The sequence below is a fragment of the Puma concolor genome, chromosome D1, assembly GCF_028749965.1.
Source record: "Puma concolor isolate L17-30 chromosome D1, mPumCon1.1.hap2, whole genome shotgun sequence".
NCBI classification, from domain to species: domain Eukaryota; kingdom Metazoa; phylum Chordata; class Mammalia; order Carnivora; family Felidae; genus Puma; species Puma concolor.
This window is the reverse complement of record NC_141676.1, coordinates 28,362,044-28,380,564: the sequence shown is the minus strand read 5'-3', so window position 1 is coordinate 28,380,564 and position 18,521 is coordinate 28,362,044. Positions and strand designations below refer to the sequence as shown.

The following is an 18,521-nucleotide window of genomic DNA, read 5'->3' as shown; positions in this document are numbered from 1 at the left end:
GTCTTATTTACAATTTTTACAATTGATTATTTTTTCTGGGGCATTTCTTGAACTTTAGCTATAAGGAATGTGACTCTATTTATGCAGTGTATGTTTTCTTTCCTTGTCATTGGTTCATAAATGATAATTTGGTGATAGAATGCTTTACCTTTGCCAAATGTGTATAGTTAAGGGATCTGTATTTTTCCCTTTTGGGAGAAAAATGGTTGGCATAGTTCCTAGGGTATATCTTGGGGCATTACAGCTGCTTGGTAGGTATTTTTTGGTTAACTAAATGCACTCAGTTTTTTATTCCCAGGCTTATATGCAATACTCAAAATAGCTGAAGGTTTAATTAGCTAAGATGGAGATACTAAAATGCTTATCTTCTCTAAGGGAAAAAAATCTTAATGGAGTTTAATTATTTTTATGAATTATGGACTTGACCCTTGAAAGTTTTCTTTGAGATTTAAAATTAAAAACAATTTTTTTTTTGTAGTTAATAATGTGTTTTTCTTTCCTCCCTACCCCCCCCCCCCCCCCAGGTATGGCCTCACAAGTCTTGGTCTACCCACCGTATGTTTATCAAACTCAGTCAAGTGCCTTTTGTAGTGTGAAGAAACTCAAAGTAGAGCCAAGCAGTTGTGTATTCCAGGAAAGAAACTATCCACGGACCTATGTGAATGGTAAAAATATTGGAAATTCTCATCCTCCCACGAAGGGTAGTGTTTTTCAGACAAAGATACCATTTAACAGACCTCGAGGACACAACTTTTCGTTGCAGACAAGTGCTGTTGTTTTAAAAAACACTGCGGGTGCTACAAAGGTCATAGCAGCTCAGGCACAGCAAGCTCAAGTGGAGGCACCTCAGATTGGGGCGTGGCGACACAGGTTCAGTTTCCTAGAAGGCCCCCAGCGATGTGGATTGAAGCGCAAGAGTGAGGAGTTGGATAATCATAGCAGCGCAATGCAGATTGTTGATGAATTGTCCATACTTCCTGCAATGTTGCAAACCAACATGGGAAATCCAGTGACAGTTGTGACAACTACCACAGGAACAAAACAGAATTGTACCACTGGAGAAGGTGACTATCAGTTAGTACAGCATGAAGTCTTATGCTCCATGAAAAATACTTATGAAGTCCTTGATTTTCTTGGTCGAGGCACTTTTGGCCAGGTAGTCAAATGCTGGAAAAGAGGGACAAATGAAATTGTAGCAATCAAAATTTTGAAGAATCACCCTTCTTATGCACGTCAAGGTCAAATAGAAGTGAGCATATTAGCAAGACTCAGTACTGAAAATGCTGATGAATATAACTTTGTACGAGCTTATGAATGCTTTCAGCACCGTAACCATACTTGTTTAGTTTTTGAGATGCTGGAACAAAACTTGTATGACTTTTTGAAACAAAATAAGTTCAGCCCCCTGCCACTAAAAGTAATTCGACCCATTCTTCAACAAGTGGCCACTGCACTGAAAAAATTGAAAAGTCTTGGTTTAATTCATGCTGACCTCAAACCAGAAAATATTATGCTGGTGGATCCTGTTCGGCAGCCATACAGGGTTAAGGTGATAGACTTTGGGTCGGCCAGTCATGTATCAAAGACTGTTTGTTCAACATATCTACAATCTCGGTACTACAGGTAGGTGACAACTACCTTTTGGCTCTTTAATAAATGTTGAATTTTGGCTAAATGAAATAATTTTGTGTGTGTACATGGTAAAAAAGATGGCTTGGGTAAATAAATAAATCCAGACAAGATTGGTTTAGATTTGAGGTGTTAAGAAGATTTTTAAAATTTAGGCATAAAATCTGCCTAAACAGAGTAGAAATCTCCCCAGCAGCTCCATGCCAAAGTTCCATGACCTGAAGGAGTGATAGGTTATTAATGATGATCAAACAGAAGTCTTCAAATGTTGGGAAAGGGTTCATAGTAATTTTTGTATATATCTTTGAGTATTTTGGCACTTAAGAGAACTAGTTTATTAAAGGTAATTAGATGTGACTGAATACTTAGATAAGAATTCAGAAAGTTATTTTGATTAGTGATACTGAGATTCAGACACACTTCATGGCTGCCTTGAATGTTTAGGTGACTTTTCCATAACAGGTTTGATTATGCTTCCATCTATATGTTATGGGTAATGTTATTTTGGTGTTGGTGCTATGGGTGGAATTTAAAAAAGAAAATAATTTCCATGTAAATATTGATAAAGTGCTATAGTGTCATGATTAATACAATGCTAGCTTGGAGTGTCAATATGTAGTCTTAAGGGCTAATGATTACCAGGATTCAAAATATCTTCTTGAGTATGTAAAATGGTTTTGGATTCATGGTTCTATAATTTTGAGATACTGTTTTCATTTCAGCTAGAATGAAATATGCTCTAGAGCCCCAAAACTGGGTAAATACAGGAGCTTGCCAATATTGGCCATTTTATAAGTTAGTGAATAGACAGATACATGCAGTTTGTTGTTGAAGATTGTTAGAACATGAGGGTTATAAATTTAGGCCCAGCAAGGGTTGTTTTTTTTTCTGGTTTTGTATCTACCTTTTTACTATACCTCTCATTCTGATTAGTGTCTTACAAATACATACTTTAGTACCCAGGACACTATATAGGAGAAATTAATTAGCTACTACAAAAAATGAACTCCAGATATATGCCCTACCATTAGTAGGTTATTAGAAGGAGTCCCATATATATCCTACCATTAGTAGGTTATTAGAAGGAGTCCCATATATATCACTTAGTGACAATTTATTAAAATATATATTAGAAATTAGGAATATAGTCTATTCTTTAGTATATTCCTGGTTGTAAGATTTTTGGTATTAGAGTGCTAGATACTATTCTTAAAACCTTTTACATGATTTAAAAGCTTTGTAGTTAATTACAGTATTAAGTCTTATTTAATATATAATTACATTTATTTGATCCTCTGTATTTCTGACAGATTTTTTTTTAATGTAATGGAATACAGGATTAGTTTTTAGTTCATTTTTTTTGCTGGAATAATTATTTCAAAATCTTATTTAACAGCATGAGAAGAGTAGTGTTTTTTTCCCCTTCCCTTTGTACTCTATGGGTTCTGTCTTAAGAGCTTTTAGTTGTCAGCTAGCATATTATATAAACTCTAGGCTCCAGCTGCTTGGGCTCTATATTTAGTTCACTTGTTAGTAAATGACTTCATTTTATTTGGGTCCTGCATTATAGTGCATATCAGATTTAGCTCTGTGTGATACCTATACTCCTTTTCTTTATTGAAATCTTTTGGATGAGAGTAAAAAAAAAAAAAAAAAAAAAAAAAAGCTTTATTTTTTACACTTGAGAACATTTATTAAACATTTATTAAATGTTTCAAGGGAGTAAAGGAAATCCTTTAAAAAGCAATCTGAAATGCTAAATATTTTATGATGTTGATTTCTAGCATTGGGCCTTTGCACAAATATTAGCTTCTGTTGGGAATGAGTAAAAAAAAAAAGCTATGAATAATTGCTAAGTACAATTACTAAGTTTTGAATTTGTTTTTATATATAGATTTCAAGTAGATAATTTACCTGAATTTTAGAAGGTATACATACAGTTGCTAAATTGCAGATTCTTTGTTTAGAGTTAAAAAAAAAATGAGGTTCTAATTTGTAAACAAGGACTCTGCTAGTAGCATTTTGATTTATGTTGTTTGGACAAAAACCTTTTAAAAGGACTTTATGCTAATTAGATCCAAGAGTTAGAAGAGTTAATACTAAGGTAGACTGGTGAAAGTGTCACATAGTCCTTAATCATGTGCTGTTTTAATATCTAGTGTAATTTTGCATGAAAATAGCAGGTAAAACATTAATCTTTTTCAATATTTGTTCACCAATTTTGGCTTAGTTTTTTACCAAGTTTACTTATAAATTTGAGTAGACAGTAAGCAAAAGTGTCTTATACTTGATTTTTAACTTTTTGTTAAAAATATGTTGTATTTAAAAAATGAAAGCAGGAAGTGGAAACTTACCAAATTAAATATTTTTGAGCTAATCGCAGTATGAACACCCATACCCCAAGTTCCAAGGTAAACGATTTGTGTTTAAACATAGGTTCATGTGTTATTCTGTTTCTTTGAACTGGGCAACACAGAAATGTGTTGGGATATCTTAAAATAGCCAGGGGACAGTGGCCAGAAATTGTTGACTACTATAGATGGTGAGGCTGTCTACCTCTTGCAGTGATATAAGCCAGAAGTACATGCTAAGGGCATTGATTTGCTCAAGGTCAGCATGTTCTAAATTCAGCTGCATGAGTATGGTTTCTGTCAAGAACACACAGGGCTCTTGAACGCATAAAAGGTTTTAGCAGCAGAAGGTGCTGTGTTTCTGAGGTGCGGTGGCAGCATTCGGGTCATGAATCTTTTTCTCTTAAATATAGAATTCTAGCCTGTGGTTTGAGTCACTTCAGAACATACAGACCGGAAAGTGTGCTGTAAAGTAACCTGAAAAGCAGTTGTATACTGAGTTGTATACAACTCAGTTGTAGTTTACTGAGTAATTTAGCATTCATTCATTGTTGTTGTGGTACAGAATGCTTTCTATTTTGCCTGTAATAGTTGACAGAATGGTATGTAATGAATGAGAAACAATTAATTTAGGCTTATCAGTTTTTGTTTAGGGTATCCCCATCCCCTTATGCCTTTTTAGACCCAGAAGTATCAAAGACAAAGCTCCTATAACAAAATTAAGTACAGAGAATGACCCATACAGTAATAACTAATACTTGATGTAGGTTGCTCCTATGATAATAGAAGACTGTGTATGTATACTACATTTTTTTCAGGTGCTTTTATTTGTATTTCCTAGTTTGTTTCTCATGTCTCATCCCTATGAGTTAGGTAAGACAACTGGTAGAATTCCTATTTGAATAGGTAAAAACTGAGGCTCATAGAAGTCAAACAGGTCCAAATTCACACTCCAAGTTTAACTCAATTTTTGTTGAGTCCTTTTTATGTGCTGGTACTGTGCTAGGAATACAGATGTGATTAAACATGATTTCATAATTTGATAAGAGGAGAAAAATAGTTTGTTTCAAGAAGTCCTAAGGTACAGGGGTGTACAGGGAGCTGTGGGAGTACAGAGGAGAGCACTTAACCTAATTTGAGCATTCAAAGAGGCTTCCAGGGAGAAATGACCCCTGTGTGAGCTTTGAGAGTAGAGAAGGAGTTAGGTTGACTAGCATTAAAGTGTTCTCTTTCACTAAACCACCCTTACCTAAAAAAGCTCAGTATTGGCTAAAATTCCTGGCAATTTCTTCTTAGAAATCTGAATAAAAGGCTGTCAGTGGGGTTTCATTTTAACAGAAGTTTTAATTGAAATTTCCAAAAGTCTATAATGAAGTAGTTTTCAGTGCCATACATGGTGGCCATAGACATAGATTTCTCTCTCTTTCTCTCTCTCTCTCTCTCTCTCTCTCTCTCTCTCTCTCTCTCCAAATAAAAATTTTGGTAGGGCTCTTTTGTTTTTTTTTTTTTTTTAATGTTTATTTATTCTGAGAGAGAAAACATAAGGGGAGGGGCAGAGAGAGAAGGAGAGAGAGAATCTGAAGCAAACTCCGCACTGTTAGCGCAGAGCCCAACATGGAGCTTGATCCCGTGAGTCATGGGATCATGACCTGAACTGAAATCAAGAGTCAGGCACTTAACCGACTGAGCCATCCAGGCACCCCAGAAATTTTGGTAGGACTCTTAAAGTTGTTTTTCTTTAAACAACTTTATTGAGATATATTTCATGTACCATGAACTTTACCCATTTGAAGTGTACAATTCAGTGGTTTTTAGTATATTTGTGGTTGTGCATCATCATGATCAATTTTAGAATATTGTCTTTACCCCCAGCAGAACTCCCTTTCCCATACCCCCTAGCCATCTTTCCCCAATTTCCCTATTCTCTAAGCCCTAGGTAACAAAAAAATCTACTTTTTAAAAAAATTTATTTTGAGAGACAGAGCGTGCATGTGCAGGGTAGGGGCAGAGAGAAGGAGAGAGAGAGAATCCCAAGTAGGCTCCACGCTGTCAGCACAGATCCCTATGCAGGGCTGGATCTCAACGAACTGAGAGATCATGATCTGAGTTGAAATCAAGAGTTGAATGCTTAACTGACTGAGCCATCCAGGTGCCCCACATCTACTTTCTGTCTCTGTAGATTTGCACATTCTTAGCATTTTATATGAATGTATTTATGTGGTCCTTTTTGACTTTTTTTTTTCATTTAGCATAACATTTTCAAGGTTCATCTATGCTGTAGCACGTTATTAGTAATTCATTTCTTTTTGTTGTTACATAATATTCCATTGTATAGATACACTACATTTTTTTTTTAATGTTTACTTTTGAGAGAGAAAGAGAGAGAGAGAGAGAGAGAGAGAGAGAGAGAGAGAGAGAGAGAATGAGTGGGGGAGGGGCAGAGAGAAAGGGAGACACAGAATGGGAAGCAGGCTCCAGGCTCCGAGCTGCAACACGGGGCTCGAACTCACAGACTGCGAGATCATGACCTGAGCTGAAGTCGGACGCCCAACTGACTGAGCCACCCAGGTGCCCCAAGATACCCTGCGTTTTATGTCCATCATTTGATTGAGACCTCTTAAAATGTTATCAGCAGAAAGATTCATGAGTAGAAAACTGTAAAATGGCACACAGTTAAGTCTTTAATCCAAGATAATTAGGGCATATAAAGTGTAAATTATTGTGCTCGGTGCTGGTTATTCATTTAGGAGCAGAAATGTAGACCTAACCATTATGGTGCATATAATCTAATGGGTAGAGAACCAAAAAGGTAAAGTAGTACTCTCTTATGGAAAGGAACAGGGACAGAGAATACCAGGATGGAGTTACTTTTTTTGTTTTTGTTTTTTAACTTTTTGCTTGGAAATAATTTTAGACATATAAAAAAGTTGCAAAAATATTACAAAGTATTCCTGTATACCTTTCACTTGGATTCTCTAAGTGTTTCAAATTTAAAAATTTTACCACTGTAGTTTTATCACTCATTCTTGGTTCTATGTACACACACATGTTTTTTTCTTGCATTGTTTTTGAGAGTAAGTTTCAGACAATGGGCCCCTTTACCTCTAAATACTTCCATGTGTGTTTCCTAAACATAAGGATATTCTCTTACATAACCCCAGTATGATGATTAAAATCATCATCAGTTAACATCAATTCAGTATTCTTTTTTTTTTTTAATTTTTTTTCAACATTTTTTATTTTTATTCAATTCAGTATTCTTGATTTGATGAACTATTTGAACCACTCAAAATACTATTTGATTTGAGGAAATTAAAATCTATTTAATACTAGTATAGCTTAGTTATAGACTTTATTCAGGTTTTACCAATTTTCTCACTTACGACCTTTTTCCTGCCCAGAATTCAATACAAGATCACACAGTGCATCATTTGCCATGTATGCCCCTTTAATGTCCTCTCATCTGGAGTAGTTCCTTCGTTTTTTCTTTGCCTTTCATAACCCTGACACTTAAAAAAAATTTTTTTTAATGTTTATTTAAAAAAATTCTTTTTAAATTTAATTTAGTTTTTCCCCCTTAATGTAATTTATTGTCAAATTGGTGTCCATATAACGTCCAGTGCTCATCCCAACAAGTGCCCTCTTTCCTGCCTTTTATTTTATTTTTGAGAGAGACAGAGTGTGAGTTGGGGAGGGGCAGAAGGAGAGGGAGACAGAATCTGAAGCAGGCTTCAGGCTACCAGCTGTTAGCACAAAGCCTGATGCAGGGCTTGAACTCAGAAACCGCGAGATCATGACCTCAGCCGAAGTCGGACATTTAACCAGCTGAGCCACCCAGTCGCCCCATAACCCTGAGCACTGGATAGTTATTTTGTAGAATGCTCCTTAATTTTGGTTTGTCTGATGTTTTCAATTTATGCATTTTTAGACTACACAGAAGTGATGTTGTGATCTCACATATTGGGAGGCATATGATGTCATTTTGTCTCAACTGGTTAACTATGATTACTTTGTTGAGGTGGTGACTGTCAGATTTTTGCACTATAAGGTGTTTTTTCTTTGTAATTAATAAGTATCTTGGGGAGAGATACTTTAAAACTATACTGTTTTCTCATCTAATTTTCACGAACCAGTTTTAGCATCCATCCATTGGTGAATTTGGCCTTAAATATTTTTAAGTATGGGGCTGTGAGATGATGATTTTCTAATTCTGTCCTTCCTTTGTAAGGAATTCTTTTATAAGGAAGAGCTTTACTTGTTTTTAAATTTGTTTCTGCATGGATTCATGGATTCATATTCAAAGGGTTATAATCTGTTACTTATTGTTATTTTTTTAGTGAATAATTGTCCTAAACTGTCCAGCACGGGCCACTTTAAGTTTGCTTCTGTGTCTCTTTGCCATGGCCCCATTTGAGTGCTTACTTTCCGGTACCACAAGATGATCCATACTGACTTTGTATCTTTCCTTCCCCAACCCTGGTATTGGCCATTTCTCTAAGGAGCTTTGGTTATTGGAGAATGGTGTTTAAAAACCAAAATCTGGATGCTAGTGTCAGATGTGTTCATTAGTGCTAAGGTGTTCTTGCTTTTAGACCCTTTGAGTGGCGAAGCTAGAAAATTGTGTGTGTGTGTGTGTGTGTTAGTGTAATTGTGTGTCTGTCTATATATTAAAACCATGAATTCATACTGATATGTCCAGTTCTAATACCTCCAGAGTTCATTCTATCCTTCTTCCTTTTTTTATAATCCCTTTTATAATTCCAGGAAATTTGGATCTCATTATTCACAATATGTTACTTATTAGTTCAGTTCTAGAATACACTTAACATAGTTTTGGTATTGCTACCCCTACCATTGCTAATTTACTAACCAGAGTACAACATTTATTTACAGTTCTTTTATTCTTTAGCCACAGACTTGGAGCATGTAGTCAAAATAGTGTGTTTTAAGTTACTTAGGTTCTTCAAACCTCTGCTTTCAGTGTGTGATTATTGTTTACTTGAAATATATTTAAGTTCATTTCTTTGTATTTCATTTTGGATCCACCCATGTCCTTTTTTGTTTATTTGACTATGTGAAACATTAATTAATGTTCTAAAACTCAGAACCATGCTAAAACCATCAGAAGTGTCACTCCGTCTTTTCTGTCTTTCCCACCTCATTCCTACCTAACCCCTTTTGGTAACCATTATCATTAGTTTTCAATTTATTCTTTGCATGTGGGTTTGTGTGTTTGTGTTTGACAGGGGGTTATGTGAGCAGATAAATATCTATTTTTTTGTTTCCTTTCTTACAGTAAAGGTAACATACTATAGCTACCTGTTTGCACTTGGCTGTTTTCCCTTAACAGTATTTCCTGGAAATCACTTCATGTCAGTTCATAGAGATCTTTCTATTTTATTGTGGATTACCATAGTTTATTCAGACACTTTCCTAGTTATTGACATAGTGTTTCCCAATTACAATTACAAAGAATAGCTTTGTGCATATATAATTTTGTATTGTTCAAGTTGTATCTTCAAGGTAAATTTTCAGAAGTGGGATTATTTAATCAAAAGGTAAATGCATGTATAGTTTTGTTAAATATTGCCAAATTTCTGTCAGTAAGAACTGTACCAGTTTGCATTCCCATCAGCAATATATGATAGTGCCTGTTTCTCTACAGCATTGCCAGCAGAATATGCTATTTAACAATTTTGCGAATCTGATGGTAGATCTATGTAGTTTTAATTTTCATTTCTCATTATGAGTGAGACATAATGAGTGTTTAAGGGTCATTTTAAAATTGTGTGAGTGTGGATTTTCTGTTCATGTCTTTTGCCCATTTTTGTATTAAGAGTTGACCATGACCCTTTGTCTACCAGTTTTAAAGATCTCTTACATATATGGAATATTAGTCCTTTATTTGTCATATATGTTGCATTATTTTTTTATTTTGACTTTTTGATGTCTTTTTGTTTATTTGTTTGCCTTGTAAAATTTTTTTTGTGTGTGGTCAATTTTGTCTTCCCTTTTATTGCTTGTGGATTTTAAGTCGTGGTTAGAAAACCTTTTCCCATGCTAATTCAGGGAGGCATTTACCGGGGTGCCTGGGTGGCTCAGTTAGTTAAGCGTCAGACTTCAGCTCAGGTCATGATGTCATGGTTTGTGGGTTTGAGCCCTTAGTCAGGCTCTGTGCTGACAGCTCAGAGCCTGGAGCCTGCTTCAGGTTCCATGTGTGTGTGTATGTGTGTGTGTGTGTGTGTGTGTATGTATGTATGTGTGTGTGTCTGTGTCTGTCTCTGTCTACCCTTCCCCCACTCATGCTCTGTCTGTCTCTCTCTCTCTCTCTCTGTCTCTCTCTCTTAAAATTAAACATTAAAAAAAAAAAACCAGACATTTGCCCTATTCTAGTACTTACTGAATTACATTTTAAGTATTTAGATCTCTAATCTATTATAAGTTTATTCTTATAATTTGTTGAGGTATAGATCTAATGTTTTTTGTTTTTTGTTTCAGACAGCTAGTTAGTTGTAAGGACTTTAAATTGGGTGTACAGGGTAAATTTCTAAGGACATGATATATTCAACTGAGGCCTGAAGGGAGACCACCAACCAGAGTGAGTGGAATTGAGAGCCTTGGGCAAAGAAAGAGCTGTGTGAAGCTCTTGAGATTGGTAAGAGTTTGATAAAGTAGAGAATCTGAAAGCTTGCCAGTGAGACTTAAGTGTAGTAGAGTGGATAAAGTAGGGGTGATTTGAAGATGGAGGGTAGCCACTATGGTTTATGTTTTAATCACTTTAATTACTATTTGGAGGAGGAGGATGAGGACCAGAATGAGAGTAGGAGTAGGAAAACCATTAGGAAAGAGGCATTAAAGTAATCCATAGAGAGGATGTGGTGGCAGTGCAAAGAAATGGATAGATTTAAGATACCTTTTGGTATTAGTGTGGTTATTTTGGCTTTAGTAGGATACTCCCCATACCTACCGGGGGAAAAATGCTTTGGTATGGTTGATGATATTTGTTGACTGAAATTGTGTGTGAATTTAGACATGCACCTGACTCCTGTGGATTTCTATATATAAGTGTATATTTAACACCATGTGTTAAACCTCCTCATTAAAAACGAGTAAAAACAAATAAGGAAAACAAAGTAACCTGGAAAACTCTCCATTAGCAGTATTTTAGACATGACTACCTGAATCTCAGGAAGTGAAATACAACGTTTGAAATTTTCTTAAGCTAAATCACATTTTGTTTTTAAAGTTGAATGATTTCAGGGATGCTTCGGTGGCTCAGTCAGTTAAGTGTCCAACTCTTCATTTTGACTTAGGCCATGATCCCAGGGTTGTGGGATTGAGCCCCACGTCAGGCTCTGTGCTAAGTGTGGAGATTGTGATTCTTTCTCCCCTGCTTGTGCATGTGTGCTCTCTCTTTAAAAAAAAAAAAAGTGGTTTATTTCAGGCTGATTTGTTTTATAATAACCCCAAATCATGGCTAGTATGACTACTAAAATGACTACATTTTGTTATCATGTATTAAGATAAACATTTTTATAAAAATAGACTCACAGATTACATTGTTTTGCAGTTTGCTTTTGTTTAACTTAATACTTTGGTCCCCCCCACCCAGAGTATGTTTCCCTAGGTTATTCTATGAAACTGTTAAATAGAATCTTCATGTGTGAACTCATTTAGATATTAAATGAACAGATTAACTGTGAAAGAGACAGTTATAAGACAATAGAGAAAATTTGGATGTCAGATGATATAGGGAATTACTGATTTTTTTATGTGTGATAATAGCATTGTGGTTATTATTTTTAAGTATCCCTTAGAGTTATATGTTGAAGTATTTATAAGTGAAATTATATATCTGGGGTTTGCTTACTACCACCTAGTGGATAACCATTAATTATAATTTTAGACAGTCTTTGTTGATGCATTGGTAATTTTTGAAGCTAGGTTATTGGTAGATGGTGGTTCACACATCAGCTGTATTTGATGTTTTCTGTAGTAAAAGTAAATAAATACAGTTAAGTCTTAAATACTTTAAAACTAGATGCCAAAGGGTGGGTGGGAGGGGGATGGGTGGAATATGTGAAAAAGATTAAGAGTACTTACTGTGATGAGTGCTGACAAAAACAAACAAACAAAAAAACACTAAATGCCCAAAATAGTTATAGTTCTTAATATTTTACGAATCAGAAAATCCAAGGAATATGCTGGTAGTTTTCTAGAGTGCTTTTATCAAAAGCAGGAGGTTTTTAGTGTGTAACTCTCAAAGTGTAAGATTCAAAATATTTAAGTAAGTAGAATTGAAATTTTATCTTGTATGTACTAAGCTTTCATGAAGCCTTTTGATATTAATATATCTACTTGCAGCCGTGACTAACTTCCTTTAGTTTCATGGATTGAGTGGTATAAGTCACTCAAATACTTTCAGATCAAGGTGTCTAGCTTAAAGGCTTTCCAAATTTTAATTAACTCCTCTTTTGTTTTTTACTTAGTTTTAGGCAATCTTTTATTTCTGATAGGTGAAAAATGGAAATCCTGATAATGAGAATCAAGAAAAATATTTTGTTTTGAAAGTATTTCATCAAATTATAATTTTAGATATGTTACTATTTTGTTAATATTTAGAAAGGAATATTGCCTTTCTAAAAATTGCTGTATAATATTAGAATATTTTTATACTTAGGTAATCCCTTCCTTTACATATTTCACTCTGAAACATTTGTCCATATAGCTCCCTATATTAAAAAAAACAAATTGAACTGATTTGTAAACTGTACTGTCATCTTGGCCTAACAGTTTGGTGGCCAAAATTATTTTTAAAATGGAAATTTTTTCATTTTTTTATTGTGAAAAACACATAAAGTAATATTTGTCATCTTAAGCATTTTTTTCATCTTGAACATTTTTAAGCAGGTAGTTCATTAGTATTAAGTATGTTCACATTGTTGTAAAACAGAGCTCTAGAACTTCATCTTGTACATTTTGAAGATCTATACCCACTAAATACCTCCCTTTTTCCCCCTCTCCTCAGCCCCTGGTCACCACCATTCTACTTTTTGTTTTTATGAATTTGACTACTTACTTTAATTATCTCCTAGAAGGAGAATCATATAGTCCTTGCCTTTTTGTGACTAGTATATCTCACTTAGCATAATGTCCTCAGTGTTCATCCATGTGGTAGCATGTGTCAGGATTTCCTTTCTTTCTAAGGCTGAAAAATTCTATTGTATGTATATTCCACATTTTGTTCATCCATTCTTTTATCACTGGACATTTGGGTTGCTTCCACCTCTTGGCTATCTTGAAAAGAGCTGCTATCAACACGAGTGTACAAATAGCTCTTCAAGACCCAACTTTCAGTTCTTTTCTCTATGGACCCAGGGGTGGGGTGGCTGCATCATGTGGTAGTTATATTTTTGTGATTTTTTTTTTTTTATGTTGAAAAGCCTTTAATTTCAGAGGTTATCAGCTCCCCCCCACCTTGTGCTGTATAGCTTTGTGTTAAAGGTACACATTGTCTGTCTGATGAATGTACTGTAATAGAGTGTAATGTAATGGTATCAGTCCCAACCTCACACACACCTCAGGATGTGTGTGCTTGTTTGTTTCGGAGTCTTCAGCATTTTCCTGTGAATGGAATTCATCACCGTGGATATTATTAACAGAGTACCTGCTGCCACAGAAGAGTACAAGTTTAGTGGCCAGTGAATAATTTAGGTATCAGCTGGTGTGGTGAGATTGTATTACTTAGGAGAGAGATCTAATGAGTTAAACTTTGACATTAAAAAGAACAAACGTTTCTTTTGTGAGAAAACACTGAATTATAAAAAATTTTGAATATACTGATCTAAAAGCCAGTGTACTAAATTAAAAATTATTTGATTTAATTTTTAATTACAAAGTAATGGATGCTTACTATTGGAAAAAAATTCCATAATCAAGAAGGCTGTGAAGCAAAGCAGGAGCATTCCCCCCACTTAGTGCTGTGTTTCTGTATTATAATTTTTATAATGTATTGTATCCTTCAAGCAGTTCTCTCTGATGTCATTTTGTTTTCTGATAATGCCACAGGGATCTTTCTTGTATGTCCTGGGACACTTGTTAGGTACATTTCCACAACATTTCTAGAAGATTTGTTGGGTCAAAAAGGTTATGTTACATTTTGCTGGTGGGCTCTGCCATAGTTTCTTCCAGAAACATACTACTTGAGTTTATAATCTCACCCAGTAGTGTGTGAAAAATGCCCCACCCCCCTTTTTTCAAATTCTTGTCATTATAAGGCTATTTCTGGTCTTTCAAATTGTTGGCTTAAATAGGCAAAACCAAAATCAAGTTTTAATTTTTTTATCACCTGCACTACATGAAAAAAAAAAGTTTTCTGTCTTTTTTTTTTTTTTTTCAACGTTTATTTATTTTTGGGACAGAGAGAGACAGAGCATGAACGGGGGAGGGGCAGAGAGAGAGGGAGACACAGAATCGGAAACAGGCTCCAGGCTCTGAGCCATCAGCCCAGAGCCTGACGCGGGGCTCGAACTCACGGACCGCGAGATCGTGACCTGGCTGAAGTCGGACGCTTAACCGACTGCGCCACCCAGGCGTCCCAAAAGTTTTCTGTCTTAATATTACACTGGTAGACACTCTTTTATATGGGCAATGAAAATGTAAAGATAAACAGGTTTCGTATAATAATAACCACATTTATTGGCTGCTTAGTACCAGCCACTGTGCTAGAAACTTTTCTTAACTACCCCTTACCCATACAACAACCATGACAAATGGTAATACTTACATTTTACAAAGAGGGAATTTGAGATTCAGATATGGTAAGCAACTTGCTTAACACAGCTAATAAGTGGCAGAGCTGTGATTTGTACTCAGTCCTGCCTCTCCACTTTTCCATGCTCTTTCTCCAGGGATTTTCCCTCATATTCCTGAAACTCCCCTCTTGAAGGACACTGGTGACTTATTTGTTAATCACCAAATTTGATTTTTTTTTTTTTAAGTCCACATCTGGCTGGACCTCTGTCATTCAGTGCTGTTAGTCCTTTTTTTAACTGAAACTTTCTTTGTTGGTTCCTAAACACTGTACCCTCAGATTCTTCTTTCACTTCTCTGACAAACTATCTTGTTCTTTTCTTTTTTTTTTTTTTTTAACCTCTTAAATGAATTGGGTTCTATTGGGTTCAGTCCTGTACTCTCTTCTCATTCAATATATTCCCCTCTTGGAGATCTTAACTCTCCTCCATGACTTCAGTTTGTTTAATATGGTAAGCGTTCAGATACCTTCCTGAAGGTAGGAGGTAGATACCTACCTTTCAGGTTAGTTAGGTACCTGGCCCCCCTTTGAACACCTAATTTCTGTTTTTAGTTATTTCCTTGGACAGTCTCTGGATGTTTCTAACTCATGTTCAAAGATTCATCTTTCTCCCAGAGTCTTCTCATCTTCTCATATTACCATAACAAGATTATTAAAGAATCATTTTCCCTGCTCCTCATTGTTGGACACTTTGGGTTTTTTGGTTTGTTTTGGTTTCCTGCTCAATGTCTAGTCACTGTGTGACCAAATCCTATTGATTTTACTTTTGAAATGTCCTCACATGTCAATTTGCCACACTTCATGTGCCTTGTTCTGGTCTGGACTTCTGTGCTAGATTAGAAAGTAATTTTTTGACCTACAGTCTCTGCCTTTTGCGGTTTATCCTGCATTGTTGGACATGTGTTACGGGTTGGTTTAAGAGATGACAGAAGTCCACACAGATGTGTAATTGGAAGATTTTTTTTTTTTTTACTACTTTGCTCTTACCCCCTAGTTCCTAATATGAGGGTGTACTTACCAGCAAATGTCACAAACTAACGACCTCTTGGAAACCTAATGGCAGTGGTATTGAGATTATGGTGTGCCTTTGACCTTGAAATAGCCCTGTACAACTGGAAAAAGCTGACAGAGTAATCAAAAAAGTGACTCAAATACTTTAAAAATGTATGCTTAGGAAGCATTTGGTAACTTTTCAGTAGATTTTCTAGTACGCACCTTGATAACACAAGCCCTGTATCTCTTTTCCTGTATCAGGAGTCTCTGTCCACTCTCTTCTGTGGTGTGGAGCCATTTCATATTGTAGCAGAATGTGTCCCGGCATTGTAAATGTGTATATTTTCCCTCTTTCCTTCCTAAAGACTAAACTAATGATCAACAGTTCTAAAAATAAAATAGTTGTATTAAAGTTATTGTGATGTGGAAGCAAATAATTTTATTAAGAAAATTTTTTTTAATGCTTATTATTAAGAGACAGAGATGGAGCATGAACATGGGAGGGGCAGAGAGAGAAGGAGACACAGAATCCAAAGCAGGCTCCAGGCATTGAGCTTTTAGCACAGAGCCCAACACGGTGCTCGCACTCACAGACTTCGTGATCATGACCTGAGCCCAAGTTGGACGCTTAACCAACTGAGCCACCCAGGTGCCCCAGAAGCAAATAATTTTAGAGTTGGTAACATTTACATAGACATTTAGTCTAACTTATTATAGAAGAGGCAACTGAAATCCAGTATACCTAAATGAGAATTGGTATATCAGCGTTTATAAGTAACTCTTAATTTTTACATGTATTAATATGGGTATATTTGATTTTTAGTAATAGCAAAGTAATAATAAAATTATTCTTTGGAGTGCTTGGGTGGTTTAGTTAGTTGAGTGACCAATTCTTAGTTTGGGCTCAGGTCATGATCCCAGGGTCATGGGATCAAGCCACATATTGGGCTCTGCACTGAGTGTGGAGCCTGTTTGAGATTCCTTCCCCCTCTCCCCTGCTCGCTTCTTTAAATCTAAGGATATAGCTTCTTTATAAGTGATAAAATGTAATTGTAGAATTTGGCATTTGGTCAGTGAAATCAGTCAATTGGTGAAAGTCATCTGAAAACAGGAAAACCTTTTAAAAACAAAATACTTTTAGAAGTGTTTAGAAGGAATAAACTCATTGAGAGAATTTATATTTGCGTAGTTTGGTGGGGAACTGTGTAACATGAAAGAAGTATGTGTGTGAATCTTTTGAAGGTTTTGTTTGCTCTGAATTGCTTCTCATTAACATGTAGCTCTTAGGAGAATGTCGTTGAATTAGTAACAGGCCTTTACGCACTATATAGTATTTTTGATATGATGGTGTTCCTTTTTAGGGATTACAGGAAAACCTGAGACTTTTCAGTAGTTCATATGAGGCATTGAATATAAAGTATTTTCTTCTTAAAAAAATTTTTTTTAATGTTTATTTTTGAGAGAGAGAGACAGAGAGACAGAGAGCGAGTGGGGGAGGAACAGTTAGACACAGAATCCGAAGCAGGCTCCAGGCTCCGAGCCGTTAACACGGAGCCTGACGTGGGGCTCGAACTCACAGACCATGGGATCATGACCTGAGCTGAAGACAGACACTCAACCGGCTGAGCCACCCTGGCACCCCTGAAGTATTTTCAAAGAAGGGTAGAATTTAAAAAAATAAACAGTATACTTAATGTTTGGTGCTAAATAATGCCAAGTAACAAATTATGCGACCGTATTTATTCACAGGTTCATAATTCCTGTTCTGCCACTTAATATGTCGACTAGAGCAAATTGTTTAACCTTTCTGAGCCTCAGTTTACTCATCTGTAAAATAATGATGCTAATAGCTACCTCAAAGGTTCTTGTGAAGGTTAAACTCCACAATGCATGTGAAGCACTCAATATAGTCTTGGGAGATTGTATACACCCTATAAGTAGAAGCTATTAAAAATAAAAGAGTGTATGGTTTAAAGGAAAATTATGCAATGGTAACAAGATGGTAGGGAATCTCCCAGTTGTTCCATGGTGGCTTACATTGTGTGTATGTCCTGCTTTTACCCCACAGAGCAGAACCTTTGAAAGCTTATGTGAAGTAATTGACTTTGTGTTAATAATGGCTAATCTGTCATTTTTTGTAAACTTTTATTAAAGTAGAAGATAGTATAAAGTGTATAAATTTAAAATTTACAGTTTCATAATTGCAATGTGAACTAACCCTTATAACACTACCCAAGTCAAGGTTATTGACTATTTGGATGTTCTATTTTGTGAAGTTTCTTTTGTCTGATTTTCTATTTGCTTGACTGTCTCATTCTTCTTCTTCTTCTTTTTTAATGTTTATTTATTTTGGGACAGAGAGTGGGGGAGGAGCAGAGAGAGAGGAAGAAAGAGAATCCCAAGAAGGTTCTGTGTAGAGCCCAACGCTGTGCTTGATCCTAAGAACTGTGAGATCATGACCTGAGCTGAAGTCAAGAGTTGTAGGCTTAACCAGCTGAGCCACCCAAGCACCCCTCATTTGTGGTTTTTAAAGTGTTTATTCTCAATATGAAATCTTATGCAGAAATGTCTTCTTCCATTCTGTGGCTTTCTTTTTCACTTTCTTAGAGCTGACTTAGGTGAATACACGGACCAATTTAATACATGATCTTATTTTAATATATAGTTGGCCCTTGAACAACATGGGTTTGAACTGCATGAGTCCACTTTTGCGGATTTTTTTTGATGAACATGGT

At 35.7% G+C, this 18,521-nt stretch overlaps 1 protein-coding gene and 1 long non-coding RNA gene across 7 annotated transcripts in view; both read left to right on the top strand.

Annotated features, from left to right (window-relative positions):
• Nucleotides 1–18,521, top strand: part of HIPK3 (homeodomain interacting protein kinase 3) — a 93,714-nt gene that overhangs the window by 30,314 nt on the left and 44,879 nt on the right. For all 6 annotated transcript variants that reach the window (XM_086677721.1, XM_086677719.1, XM_086677720.1 and 3 more), the window contains exon 2: nt 525–1,623. In XM_086677721.1, the coding sequence (XP_086533847.1) occupies nt 527–1,623 (1,097 nt within the window). In that variant the 5' untranslated portion in view covers nt 525–526. The remainder of the gene's footprint in view (nt 1–524; nt 1,624–18,521) is intronic.
• LOC147576569 (uncharacterized) lies at nt 12,189–17,733 on the top strand. Its single transcript, XR_015240929.1, has 2 exons — nt 12,189–14,350; nt 14,585–17,733. It is a non-coding gene; the product is annotated as an uncharacterized LOC147576569 (long non-coding RNA).